At 46.9% G+C, this 14,245-nt stretch overlaps 1 protein-coding gene across 5 annotated transcripts in view; it reads left to right on the top strand.

The window, feature by feature from the left end:
• The window catches only part of LOC114592248 (uncharacterized), a 33,324-nt gene extending 20,693 nt beyond the window's left edge, over positions 1 to 12,631 (top strand). For 2 of the 5 annotated variants that reach the window (XM_077921977.1, XM_077921973.1), the window contains 2 exons: positions 4,732 to 5,004; positions 8,271 to 12,631. In XM_077921977.1, coding sequence (XP_077778103.1) covers positions 4,884 to 5,004; positions 8,271 to 9,766 — 1,617 coding nt within the window. In that variant the 5' untranslated portion in view covers positions 4,732 to 4,883 and the 3' untranslated portion in view covers positions 9,767 to 12,631. Of the gene's footprint in view, positions 1 to 1,593; positions 1,691 to 4,731; positions 5,005 to 8,270 lie in introns of those variants that run through there. The other 3 variants (XR_013391236.1, XM_028720292.2, XM_077921981.1) reach the window with 3 other exon arrangements.
• Positions 12,632 to 14,245: the final 1,614 nt, after the last annotated feature.

A 14,245-nucleotide genomic window follows, 5' to 3' on the forward strand; every position in this document is an offset into this window, starting at 1 on the left:
GCTAGGGCAACCCATTCAGATGGGCAGGGTATTAATAATAATAATAATAATAATAATAATAATAATCAGTGCTTTTTTCTAGGGGGACGCAGGGGTACACATTGAGGAGATTTCACCCCTCCCATATCCAAGAATCTCCTGAGGAGTCTGCTGATTCTCCAGAGAGGAGGAGGCGTGTTCTGCTCTCTACTTATTCTGCTCCAGCACCACGTCAGTCAGTCAGTCAGTCAGTCAGTGTGTCGGAGAGAGAGAGTGTTAAAGAGAGATTGTGTGTTTAGATAAGGTTGCTGCTAAGAGCAGCTGCAGACACTCAGTGCGGTTCAGCATTCATTTATGCTTAGACCTATTTAGCTCTGTATATAGTTGCATTATAGTTGTAGTTATAGAATAAAGAAGATATTCTACAGAGCTGCTCTCCGAGTTGTTTATATACTCTGCTAGACTCTGCTGTACTCTGCTGTGCGACGACTGTCTTCTTGTGGAAGTGAATCCGGTGCTCACAACTCTAAGCTGTGAGTCCACAGCACTTTGACCTGTTCCTGTGCAGAAGGTGGTCTCTGGAAGTGCTACCCAGCTCGCCTTGCCCAGTCGGGCTGAAGTGGATGAGTCCAGTTCGTGGCACTGGCTCAAGGGCGATGCTGACACACATACCCCTAAACATTTTGTGAATCTTTGTACTTTTGTTCATTTACTGTATTTATTTCCCCCCATTTGAAATGGTGATTTTCTTGAGTCAAAATGTTAGTACAGTGGTACCTCGGGTTACAGACGCTTCAGGTTACAGACGCTTCAGGTTACAGACTGCTAACCCAGAAATAGTACCTCGGGTTAAGAACTTTGCTTCAGGATGAGAACAGAAATCGTACAGGAGGCCCGATTAGCTAAAGTGGTGCTTCAGGTTAAGAACAGTTTCAGGTTAAGAACGGCCCTCCAGAACGAATTAAGTTCTTAACCCGAGGTACCACTGTACCCCTAAACATTTTTTTAGAAAAAAAGCAATAATAAAAATAAACTTTTCATCGGAAAAATGTTGGAGGGTATGCTTCTATAGGATGGTCTTATTTAAATTTAAAGGGACGCGGGTGGCGCTGTGGGTAAAAGCCTCAGCGCCTAGGGCTTGCTGATCGAAAGGTCGACGGTTCGAATCCCCGCGGCGGGGTGCGCTCCCGCTGCTCGGTCCCAGCGCCTGCCAACCTAGCAGTTCGAAAGCACCCCCGGGTGCAAGTAGATAAATAGGGACCGCTTACCAAGCGGGAAGGTAAACGGCGTTTCCGTGTGTGGCTCTGGCTCGCCAGAGCAGCGATGTCACGCTGGCCACATGACCCGGAAGTGTCTCCGGACAGCGCTGGCCCCCGGCCTCTTAAGTGAGATGGGCGCACAACCCTAGAGTCTGTCAAGACTGGCCCGTACGGGCAGGGGTACCTTTACCTTTTTATTTAAATTTAACTTTCATATATTAAAAGCTGGAGAGCATGTGCAATTGTGCCTTTCGTTAGAAACAAAATCAGTCCAAATACCTAAGAGTTAAATAGATAAAGTACTTTCTCCTAGAGAGACAAAAGAATGTGGGGGGGGGGGGAGGAAAGTGTTGTTCCTGTATCTTCCTGATCTTTCTTACTCTCTGTGTCTCTCTCTGTTAGAGAGATGGGAGGAGAGCTGGCTCTTGCATTCCTGCAGGGAGAAAAAATTGGTGAGTTGCCAAGGAGTCTTTGAACAATGGGAAAATGGAGTCCACAGGAATGCTGGAAGTTGCTGACTGGAAGGGAGCCCACGGTAGAAAATGTGAGGGGGGGGGGAGTGTAACTCAAGGTCTTTCTCTCCCCCCACCCTCCAAAAAGCAAAAATTACTTACCGGTAAGCGCAGGGCACCAGTGTCTTTTATAATTCCTCCTCCGCATTGCCAGCTAGCAAAAACCAACCACCTGTCCCTGTGGATATATTTATATAAAACCATTGTTAAAGTTTATAACCACCTGTCCCTAGTACTGTTTGGCATTTGGAGATTAAATGTGATTGTCTGCTCCTGTATAAAGCAAGCTACTGCTGTTAAAAGGGCAGCTAGGCAGACTGGTCCAGAAGCTGGCCAAGCTGTGTTTACAATCTGAATTGCAAGCAGCGGCAGGAGGGCAAGTCTTTTAAGGCAGTTGTGGGAAACCTGTGACTGTCCAGAGTTTTCCCTGGGCTCCGTTCATTCCTAGCCAGCACAGGAGACGGTGTCAGGCGTGGTTGGTAGGCATTTGGAGTATAAGAATAGCCAGAGGGTCACTTGTTTCCTTCTGTGTCCCATTAAGAAAATAAGAAGAGCTTGCTGGATGAGGCCAGTGGCCTATCTAGTCCTGCATCCTGTTCTCACACTGGGTGACCGGATGCATTTGTGGGGAAACTGGCAAGTAGGAGCCGAGAACAAGCCTATGCTTCCATCCTGTGGCTTCCAGCAACTGGAATTTGAGAGAAATGATAATGTTGCTTTTTCACATAAGCCACAATGCTGCAACTACAGATAGCCCAGACTTGCTCACACTCATCGTTAGAACAGCTTATGGTTAGGATTAGGGGCGTAGGTGGTGGTGGTCCGCCCCGGGTGTCATCCCAGAGGGGGGGTGTGTGACAAAATCCCCCCTGGGCGGATCGCCGCTGCGCCAATCGGCCCCCCGGGCAGATCGCCCCACCCCTGGGTGCATGGCATGTGTGCCGCTCTGGGTGCCCGAGCGGCTAGCTCTGCCACTGGTTAGGATGCTTGTAAATAAGGCAGCTTGCGGCTGGAATATGGTTTATTCGTAGGCTTCAGCAGGTATAGTATAGAACTCGCTTACACCTATAACTGGGACAACCAGAGGTCAGGATGTGGCTCTGTTGCTTGCGTCAATAGGTAAATGCATAGGAATCAGGCAAATATGGGGAGTGGGCGTCGAGATCAAGAGTACAGTGGTACTTCTGGTTAAGTACTTAATTCGTTCCGGAGCTCCGTTCTTACCCTGAAACTGTTCTTAACCTGAAGTACTACTTTAGCTAATAGGGCCTCCTGCTGCTGCCGCTGCACTGCTGCGCCGCGATTTCTGTTCTCATCCTGAAGCAAAGTTCTTAACCCGAGGTACTATGTCTGGGTTAGCGGAGTCTGTAACCTGAAGCGTATGTAACCCAAGGTACCACTGTAATGGGAGATTTAAAAATGGGTGGGAATGTTAGTAGGGTAATTAGGCAGTCGTGATAGGCTGTAAACCTTGTAGTACCCAGCCAATGGGGAGACTGTTAGAATTCCTGCTCCGTGATTGCAGACATGGGATTGTTGTCTTTCACATGACGGTGTATGTTTTGACTGTGACAAAATCCCCCCAGGCAGATCGCTGCCGCGCCATTCGGCCCCCCCGGCTGGATAGCTCCAGCCCCTGGGTGGATTGCCCCACCCCCAGGGCACGGCATGGGTGCCGGAGCAGCTAGCTCTGCCGCTGATTAGGATGCTTGTAAATAAGGCAGCTTGTGGCTGGAATATGGTTTATTCGTAGGCTTCAGCAGGTACAGTATAGGGTAGGGTAGTAGGGTAATTAGGCAGTTGTGATAAGCTGTAAACGTGTAGTACCCAGCCAATGGGGAAACAAGGGAGGGAACCTGAGCTTTGAGTATAGGGAATATAAGCTAATGATTTGCCAAAACCAGGTGTGCCTACTTTGGACCCCCGCTCTTGCAAGAACGTTTTGTAATCAATAAATCTTCGCTGCTTCATCAATTTTGTTCAGATTTTATTCTGAGGGTCTCAAGACCCACTTCTAACAGTATTCAGAAGCATTTGCAGCCTTCAACGGTGGAGGCAGAGAAGAGCCATCCTGGCTAGTAGGTATTAGTGCTGGGTGATAACTGGCTTTCAACATTGTGATATATCACTGGCTAAACATTGTGATATTGCAATGTCTGAAATAAGGATGGAGCTATGTAGAGGCATTGGTTGGCTTCACGGTTTTTCCCATGTTGTGATCTTTGCATAGCATGAGCACAAAACATTGCGATTCACAATATATTGCCAGGTCAAAAATTATGAAACCAAAACCACAATATGGACTTCAAACTGGTTTTAGACAATATATCAATATACAGTCATACCTTGGTTCTCGAATGGAATCCATTCCGGAAGTCTGTTCTGTTGAATGGTTTCTTTAAATGTAAAGGTTCATCATTGTTCCACCCGATGTGTATATCTTTAAGGGGCCAGAGCAAAATAACGAGACCCAGCTTTACAGCTGTGAAACATAGCAGGTGCTGCTGAGTTGTATTGATTAAGCTGTGTCAGCAATTGGGTGTCGTATATAAGGAGCAGCACCTAGCTCTCCCATTACCCTGGAGGATGGGTTGGTGGTTGGTCTGGTTTGTTGTTGATGGATTTAGTGTATAAGGAGTGTTTGTTTTTGTTATTAAAACCTTGTTTAAGTTATTTTTGAGTCCCTTTTTAATGAATGGTCTCCCCAGCAAGCTCTCTGCAGCGCTACTAAACTGCAAGTAGCCAACATCTTTGACTTCAGAAAATGTTCAAAAACCAAAGTGTGGCTTCTGATTGGCCGCAGGAGCTTCCTGCACTCAGTTGGAATATGAGTAAGCAGTGCTGGACTTTCAGGTGTTTGGGACAAAATCATTTGCGTACCAAGGTACAACTGTATCACCTGGCCCTGGTAGACATTGATAGCACAGATAGTGCCATATAATCTCATTAGTAATGCCGTCTTCTGTCCTGCCACTCACCAGGTGACAGCACTGCGTATAATATCATAGAGGAGACGTCCCTGCCCTGCTCCTTTCCCCCACCCTGATGAAGGAGGTCATGAGCTTGTGTGCTTTCCCCAAAGGGCAAAGTTTCCTTGAGACCTACAACCTGTGGGAACGGGCAGACCTCAGGGATGAGTCTACAGGAACATACACGGAAAACCCACGCTGGAGAAGAGGATGGTCTCTTTGACCCTGCAGCGCTTAAAAACGAGGGCAAGCTCTTGAACTTGGGCCAAATGGAAGAGGAGCAAGGTAAGAGAAATCCCACAGTTGCCACTTAAATTTAGGGAACCGATGGTTTTCAAACCTTTGGCGCTTCTGGAAATATTTATTGCATCTTCTTAATAGTTGCAGTTCTTGTGACATTTATGTCACCTAAAAGTTTCCAGGCACTGTCCAAGGATTAAGCAATCATATAGAGCAGGGTTTTCTCAAACTCGGGTCTTCAGCTCTTTTTGGACTACAATTCCCATCATCCCTGTCCACTGGTCCAGCTGGTTAGGGGTGATGGGAGTTGTAGTTCAAAAACAGCTAGAGACCCAAGTCTGGGAAGCCCTGGGTTGGAGTGTTGGGGAACGAAGGTTCAAATCCCTACTCAGCCGTAAAGCTGGGTCAGTCACTTATGCTCAGCCCCACCTACCTCACAGGGTTGTGAGGGATAAAATGGGTGAGGAGAACTATGTTTGTCACCTTGCGCTCCTTGGAGGAAATGTAATAAATAAATCAGTATTGTTATCCCCATTTTACAGATCTGGGGCATGGGTTTGGTGAGGGCCGGATCATGGATTTGTGACAGAGGCAGGCAAAGTCTGAACTGGTGTTCCCTGAATTGTAAACTTAGTCCCCTTAGTTACTATGCTGTAATCTTGTTTTCTCTGACTTGTGAGCAGTCATGGAGCCAAATAAGTCTTTAAACTTGGCCAGCGCATCCTGGTGTCAGATGTGGCTCCACTTCTCTCATTTATTTACATGATTTATATGGCACCCTTGCACAGGGCGGCTCACAGGCAGGGCGTAACTGGCTGCTTCAATCCGCCCACGGGGGCGCCGCGGCAACCTGTGGGGGGGGCACTGCGCTGAGCTGCCCATGGAGTCCACCTGGCAGACACAAGCCACGTGCTACCATTTCGGGCAGTGCAGGGCCCCAAGCCACCACGTCACTCCCAGGAGAGACGTGTGGCTCGGGCACTCTGCAGGCCCCGTGGTGAGTGCCGCCCACCATTTTGTCACCCCCCTCAGTGGGGACACCTGGGGCGGACCGCACCCACCGCACCCCCCTTGCTATGCCCCTGCTAACAGGAAAAGCAAGTGAATAAGAGCTCATGAAATCCATAAAAAAGCAAATCCATTAAAAAAAAATACACTAGAACAAATCACTGAATAATCGTTACTAATTGTAGCAGCAGCAGATAAATCAGCAGTAGTTGAGTTAGGACACTCATGAACCAATGAATTAGGCAACGAAGAGAGCGAAAGTTGGGCTGCTTGCATATACACCATGCATTTAAAGCATATAGGCTCCCACCAAAGAATCCTGGGAACCTTAGTCTACCCCTCTCAGGGCTACAATTCCCAGCACCCATAACAAACTACAGCTCCCAGGGGGAAGTAACGTGCATTAAATGCATGGTGTGTACACCATAGCTAGCAGAGTCGTCTTGCTTTGTCTGAGCGCTGATTTGGGAGCTTTTATAGGGACCATCAGGGACGCGGGTGGCGCTGTGGGTAAAACCTCAGCGCCTAGGACTTGCCGATCGCATGGTCGGCGGTTCGAATCCCCGCGGCGGGGTGCGCTCCCGTCATTTGGTCCCAGCGCCTGCCAACCTAGCAGTTCGAAAGCACCCCCGGGTGCAAGTAGATAAATAGGGACCGCTTACCAGCGGGAAGGTAAACGGCGTTCCGTGTGCTGCGCTGGCTCGCCAGATGCAGCTTGTCACGCTGGCTACATGACCCGGAAGTATCTGCGGACAGCGCTGGCCCCCGGCCTATAGAGTGAGATGAGCGCACAACCCTAGAGTCTGGCAAGACTGGCCCGTACGGGCAGGGGTACCTTTACCTTTTTATAGGGACCATCAGGAAACACCTGAACATCTCTGGACTATTGGTGTACAGAGGATAATCTGGCTGGTGCATATCTCCTCTCTGAGCTAGAGCTGGGTGGTGGTGCACAGGCTAAGTCCCTGCCTGACATCTGTTGAAACTTAAGCCTGTAGCTGGTCTTGAAAGAACAGCTCCCTTTCTCAGGAAATCCCTTCAATTCTTCAGGGTTTGTCTGTTTTAAATCAATGTGCCCCCTAGCGGCAAAACAGCTGCATAGCTAGGGAAACAACTTATTTATCTATATTTAATTGCACTTTTATTCTGCTTTTCAGCCAGAAACCTAACAGCATTGAAACCCATTGCAAATAGCAATTATAATAGCGTGGAAAGAAAAGATGCAGTTCAGAGTGGGTTCTTAACAGACATGAACCAGGCATTATTTATTTATTGCATATCCCACCTTTTTCTCCAAGCTTAAGGTGGTTCCCCCTTTCTTCAGTTAATCCCCATGACAACCCTGTGAGGTAGAGCTTAGGCTGAGAGAGGCAGAGTCTGACCCAGGGTCACCCAGTGAGCTTCATGGCCAAGTAAGGATTTAAACCCTGGTCTCCAAGGTCCTAGTCTAACACTATAACCACTAACACCACACAGGCTCTTCAGACCTGCTGCTTCCCTGCCCTCTGATGGTCTCATGGTGGCAATTGGTAGCTCCATGACTAGAGCTCACAGAGAAGGGTCTCTGATACAGGCTGGTTCGTATCGGGAGGCATTTATGGCTTTATAGTTCAAAACCAGCACTTTGAATTGAACCCAGAAACTATTGGAAAGCCAGTCGGGCCAGAATCTGTGCAATACGTCCAGTCCTTCAGGTCCCTGTCATTAATCTGGCTGCACTAGCTGTAGTTTCCAAACTGTCTTTATTTTTCAAATTATTTTTTTATTTGGTTTCCAAACTATTACAAATCAAACCAAATTGCTTTAATTTAATACAATTTCTTAAAATATCAGGTTTCCCGCCCCTCTTGCAAACATATGTCAATCATTTCCTCCTGTATCCACATCATCTTTTATTTAGTGTCCAATTGATCCTTCACTTCACTTGTTGTTAGTTGATTCTTGCAGCTGATGACATCCCCCTCCCCTTAAAAAACAGTGCCCCTGTTACATTATATAATTATAAAATCCATTTCACGTGTGTAGTCCTTCATATGCATTGTTATTTCAGACCCGGTGTGCTGGGAGAGTTCATTACTATCTTCCATTGTTCAGTCTTTGCAGTGCTTGTCTGGATATTACCAGGTCACATTCCATTCCTTCGGCTGATCACCAACTAGCGTACTGGCTGCGACCACAAATAACTCACAAACTGTCTTTAAAAGCATCCCCACATAGAACACATTGGAGTAATCTAACCTAGACCAGTGGCTAGACTGTATACAAAGTGTGTTCACTTTATAGTCTCTTTCTTCTCCCATCAGGTGAGGGGAGCGCAACTGAGAGTATAGATCATCCACAGCAAGCCTCTGAACAAGGGGAACTCTGTGCAGCTGAGAGAATCCCTGAAGGGAATGTTTCCGAAACTCCAGAAGCTGTTGAAAGTCCCCAAGGACCGTGGAGGCAACAGGAAAACTGTTTGGAGAAGAGCAGAGGTAAAACTTCGCAAAGTGAAATCAGAGACCACGAGGGAAGCTGTGAAGGTCAGGGGCAAGAGACACTGACTGAATTGGGGAACAGCTCAGGCAAAACCCAAGAAGAGAAGATATACCAGTGCTTATACTGTGGGAAATCCTTCAACGCACACTTCAAACTTGTGAGACATCACAGAATCCACACGGGAGAGAAACCATACAAGTGCTTGGATTGCGGCAAGAGTTTTGATCAGACAGGAAACCTTATTGCTCACGCGAGGATCCACACAGGAGAAAAGCCATATGTGTGCTCCGATTGTGGGAAAAGCTTCAGCCACAAAAGCAGCCTTGTTTTGCATGTGAGAATCCACACCGGGGAGAAACCCTACAAATGCCCTGATTGTGGGAAATGCTTCAGCCGTTTAGGGTCCCTGAAAGAGCACGAGAAGACTCACACAGGAGAAAGACCATACGCCTGCTTAGACTGTGGGAGGAGCTTCAGGAAAATATCTGAGCTCACAACCCACCACAGGTTCCATACGGGAGAGAAGCCGTACAAATGCTTGGGTTGTGAGAGATCCTTCAGCACGAGCTCCAATCTCATTGCCCATCAGAGGACCCACACAGGAGAGAAACCTTATAAATGCTCAGATTGCGGGAAAAGGTTCAGCCAGGCTGGGAACCTTAAAGAACACGAGAGAACCCACACTGGAGAGAAGCCATATAAATGCCCAAACTGTGGGAAAAGCTTCAGGCAAATATCTTACTTTATTAAGCACCACCAAACCCACCTTGCAGATGAGGGGATGCATGTGGAAGAGAAACCATATAAATGCTCTGATTGTGGGAAAGGTTTTGGTGAGAAAGCGAGCCTCGGCAGACACCAGAGAATCCACACTGGAGAGAAGCCCTTTAAATGCTCGGACTGTGGGAAAAGCTTCTGCCTGAAATCGAATCTTGTTGTCCACTTGAGAATCCACACCGGTGAGAAGCCATATAAATGCTCTGAGTGTGGGAAGAGCTTCAACCAGACGTCAAGTCTTCATAATCACGAGAGAACCCACAAAGGGGAGGAACCATATAAATGTTTAGAGTGTGGGAAAAGCTTCAACAGACCTTCGCAACTTAAGGCACATGAGAGAATCCACACTGGAGAGAAACCATACCGGTGTTCACTGTGTGGGAAAGGCTTTATTTACAACCACCACCTTGTGAGACACCAGAGAAATCACACAGGAGAGAAACCGTATAAATGCCCAGGTTGTGGGAAAGAATTCAGCCTCAGATCGACCCTTATTAAACATCAAAGAATCCACATGGAAGGGACACAATTAAAAAATACGTAAGGTGGGCTTTGAGCCTACTAAACAGTTGAGAATCCATTAAGGTGTCAGAAATCCCATTCATAGCAGGCCTTGAAAGTGGGCCTGAGGGGGATCAGGTTGGGGATGTTCAACCTGTATGGCAACATCGCACTTTGGTCAAAGGACTGAACCAGAAAGGCATTTACTTGGATGACACTTCTTATGCTCTGAATAAATTGGTCAGATAGATAAAGGTGGGCTGGGGCAAGCCTTTAATTCTGTGGTGCATGAAGATATTTTAATTATTTTAAGGTTTTTCGTTTGGCTCTTTGAACAATATTCATCCTTTTGGATGCACTTGGATCCTTTAAAAAAAGTGTTATTCATATTGTGTATTAAGTAAACTCGAAAATTATTCTAATGTATTGATGGAAATTGCTGTGGCCTGGCCCTAGGCTAATGTGTAAAGTCAGTGAAATGAACTTTGAGCATAGGAAATTGCCTTTTACTGAGGCCTTTTCATTCTCCTTTATTTATTCATCTTCTTACATTTATAGACTGCTTTTTCCCCATAGCCTTTGGCAAGGTGGCAGTTTAGGATGTGGGGTGGGGGGTGGGGGGAGTCCAGTAAGTGGGGAATATGGTAAAGGTTTATAAACTTGTGCATGATGTGAAGAAAGTAGATGGAGAGAAATTCTTCTCCCTTTGTTGTGATACTATTGTGTGCTATTCATTCGCCACTGAAATGAAAGTACAGCAACTTTCCCTCATGTATCCCTTGCTACTCTTTCCCTGCTTTCCTGATCCCCTTTCTTCTCTTCTGTCCTACATTCTCAACGTTTAGTTTGTAAGCTCCTCGGGGCACAGATCTTTACTCCTCCTCCATGCCCTGCCCTGCCCGTGACACATATGCATATACCCTGCTTACATTGCTCTGTAAAGTGCTTTGCATAGAAGGGGCAGAGCATCTCTTTTGCACACAGAAGGTCCCAGGTTCAGTCCCTGTGTCAGACGTGAGCCAGCAGTAAATCACACTGTGCAAGTTAGAGTTAACTCTTTATTAGCAAAAACACGATCTGCACAGGAGTGTCAGGCCCAGTGGGCATATTAATTCATCTCTGGTTGGTCTAGCCTCCGTGAAGTACTTGCTGAGATTGAAGGTCCCCATCTCCCCACAGCTGCTGTCAGGATGCTGTCAGCGGCTCCTGGCTGGTTGCCCAGGAAAGTATAAAGACAAGGAAAAGTTTCTTAACGTCCTTTTTTATTTCAATCCTTACAGAGAGAGGCTATAGAACCCAGCCTTTGTGAAAATGGCGTTGTCCCGAGCGAATCTGCCCCCCCACCTCCCTCTCTTCCACATTCTCATTCACCATTCTCATTGTCTCCTCTATGGGTGCCACTAAGTGCCCTCTGTCTTTCAGCTCTTTGCTCTCCTACTTTTAAGGCTCGCCGGGTTCTGGGAGATGGCGGGTCTGGAATGCTTTCTAATGACATGTTGGCTGGGTGTTGTTCCAGCTATCCCATGATTTCCCCGCTTTCCTCCTCATCTGCCTCTGAGCTGCTACCTCCCTCAAACCCCCCCATTGTAAATCTGTACTGTCTTCCTCTTCCTCCTCCCTGGAAGGGTCAGGATGGGGACGCAGTCTCCACCACTCCTCCACTGCCCAGTCCCTGACAACTGCCTAAGTTCCCTCCTCTCCAGGGTTTTTATCCAAGCAATTGGAGACGGAGTCTGCACGTTACCAACCTTTTCATGCCTCTTCTGGTTCTGGGAGACAAGGGGGTCAGGGCAGGAGACCCCCTTGGGGGGGGGTGAGGCTGTTAAGATATTCCGTTCCACCTTAAGAGGAACAGGCTGTTGTGTATCACATGTCTGTTTACACTCCAGCACAGCACAGCTTGCTGGGACTTCTGTTATGTGTATAGCTTTTGCTTATGCTGTTTGCTTGGACACGAAGGGGAGCAGACATGTTTCTCCTTTGTCCTGATGCTGAATAAAATGCCTGTAAATACGCTTTACACAGCCTCTAATCTGCTCTTCTGTTGCAAAGAGTTCTTATCTCTGCTGGCTTGCATGCTCAGCTTCTGAGGGTTTCTGAAGCTTGAGTCGCAGTTACATGCTGTTCCAAGGACCGGAGTTCTCCCGGCTGCCGGACGGTGGGCTGCAGCCAGCTGGGGGCCTGCCAATTGCCCCCGTTCCCTTGGACGCTGTTAAGTTGTGGGTGAACATATCAGACGACACAGCGATTCTTCCAAAGCAGCTCTTTATTTGTAAGCTGGTACAGAACTGAACTGAAGGGCTCAGTCAGCCTGCTTATATAGAGCTCCAGTACCACGTTACTGTAACAGCTTTCTAAAACTATCCAATCACTGAACATCACTTTCGATCCTTCATTTGCATAACTATCTACAGTATCCCCCTGCTGGCCCAGGGTGAGAACTTCAGTACATAACAGATGCATCCTAACAGGCATCCCTGACTCTTCCCCAGCCTGACTCCTCTCTGCCTCTTGGTCTCCCTCCTCTCTTGCTTCAGCTTCTGCCTCTGATTCTGGACTTCTCTCTGACACAAACTCCCCCAGCTCACAAAACCCTGTTATCCCTTTGGCTCCCAACACCTTTCCAGTCTTCTCTCTCTGACCACTCATTGTCGTCCCATTACCACTCCAGCTGAGCTTTCTTTCCTTGGGGGGTCCCCAGCTGGTTCCTCCCACCATTCCTCTGCATCCAACCGGTCCATGGCAGCCTGGCATCTCTAGGTAGGGCTGGGAATATCCCCTGCCTGAAACAGTCAGTGTTGACAATACTGGGCTAAATGGATGCCTGGTCTGACTCAGTACAAGGCAGCTTCCTTTTTTCCCATTGGTAGTGATATATGAATTATAATAAATTCCTGTGAATATTTAATGGGTGTTTCATGAGTTCTTCTGATTCTTTGCTGCAACTTCTTCCTTTTGCTGCCATGGTATTATCCCTATTTCACCAGCAGTGCCATAACTATGCAGATTTGAGGTTGGAGCCTTGCTGCAGAAACTTATTTGTGCTCCAGCCCTGAAACAATGAACAGGTTAAATGTTTTAGCCCACCCCCAACTGCTGTTTGCTCTCATCCTAAATGCAGCCGCTCTCTGCACCTCCCACAGGATGCAAAGGATGTTAAATTGTTTGGCCAAAATGGCCCAGTCTATTTTACAAACAGTCAATTTCCCCAAATGCTCCAGCCAATTTCAGAAAGCACATAAATGTTTGTCCAACTGCAGCTAGTAGCTGTAGCGCAAGAGTGAGGTCAGAGCAGGAAATGTGACTCTATGAACCATAGACCACAGTGTAGCAGAAAGTAAACCCTGGTTAGATTAATGCCTAATGAAGCCTGCCATATCTTCCAAATACTAACACAATAAAAAGTTGATTGCATGCTCATATATTCACATGGGCACATGGAGTCCCTTGTTGACTGCAACATCCGAGGGCAACCATGTGAATGAGACACTGCAAATCAAATATTAGGTATTCTACCAGTGTATATAGATTCTCCCTGCAGAAAGTTCTCTCATGCACCTGAGCCCAGCATTGAGCAACATCCTTCTCCCTTTGCATCAGCTGATAAAGAGGGGAAAGCCATCCTACATAGTGCTGGGTTTCTGCTTTGCACAACACTTCAAAGGCTCCACCAGCTGGTCCTCAGGTGCTTTGGGAGCTTCACCAGGCAGGTTTGGCTCAAGCCCCACCCTTACCTGTATGACATCAGCTGTAGGGTAAGTGGAAAGGGGCTTGCCCGAGACAGCCTCATAGGTCCTTCCAATATTGACCAACAACTAGCTGCAAGAAGATAACAAATTAGAGGTTTGAAATGACAACCCGTTGTTTCAAAAAAGGTTTTGCAGGGCTAATTCTGGATGTTTCAGTAATTGCTGTCCTGTCATTTTAGTAATTCCTGTAAAGACCATAGTCCAGAACTGGGACACCTTTCCACAATCCACCACATAAATTGGAATGAACCTGATTCCTTACATCTCCAACACAGTCTCAAATATCTTCATCTGAAACAGTCTTATAGGGGTCTTATATAATATCATTGCTATTTTTAATGCTTGTTCCCTCATAGTAGATGATACTGATTTAAATTGGAACTTTAACCATGTCGAATTCCAGCAATTTTTCTTCAATCAAAATATTCTCACGTGACTTCCACATTCATTTCAGGCCCTCTGCAGAGCCCGTGTCAACACTAAGAAGTAAAATATAAAAACGAGCCCCCCTACTTGCCCTCAGAGATAAGAAACAACAGCTCAAGTGGTGTGAGATCTTGCAGGGCTTGCTGCTTAATCTGCTCCTGTCTAATAAAGAAACGTGCTTGATACCAACTCAACCAGGTTATGTCTGAGTCCTGTAGTCCCTTTCAAATGTCTTGGTAACGGTTGAGAGTCTGGATAAAAATCCTTCAAATGAAAGAAACCACCCAGCCTTCGGTCTTCACAGTTGTGAGGGCACCTCAGTAGTGATTTGTTTTATTATTAAAAAT

This window comes from Podarcis muralis, chromosome 2 (assembly GCF_964188315.1).
Source record: "Podarcis muralis chromosome 2, rPodMur119.hap1.1, whole genome shotgun sequence".
NCBI lineage: Eukaryota > Metazoa > Chordata > Lepidosauria > Squamata > Lacertidae > Podarcis > Podarcis muralis.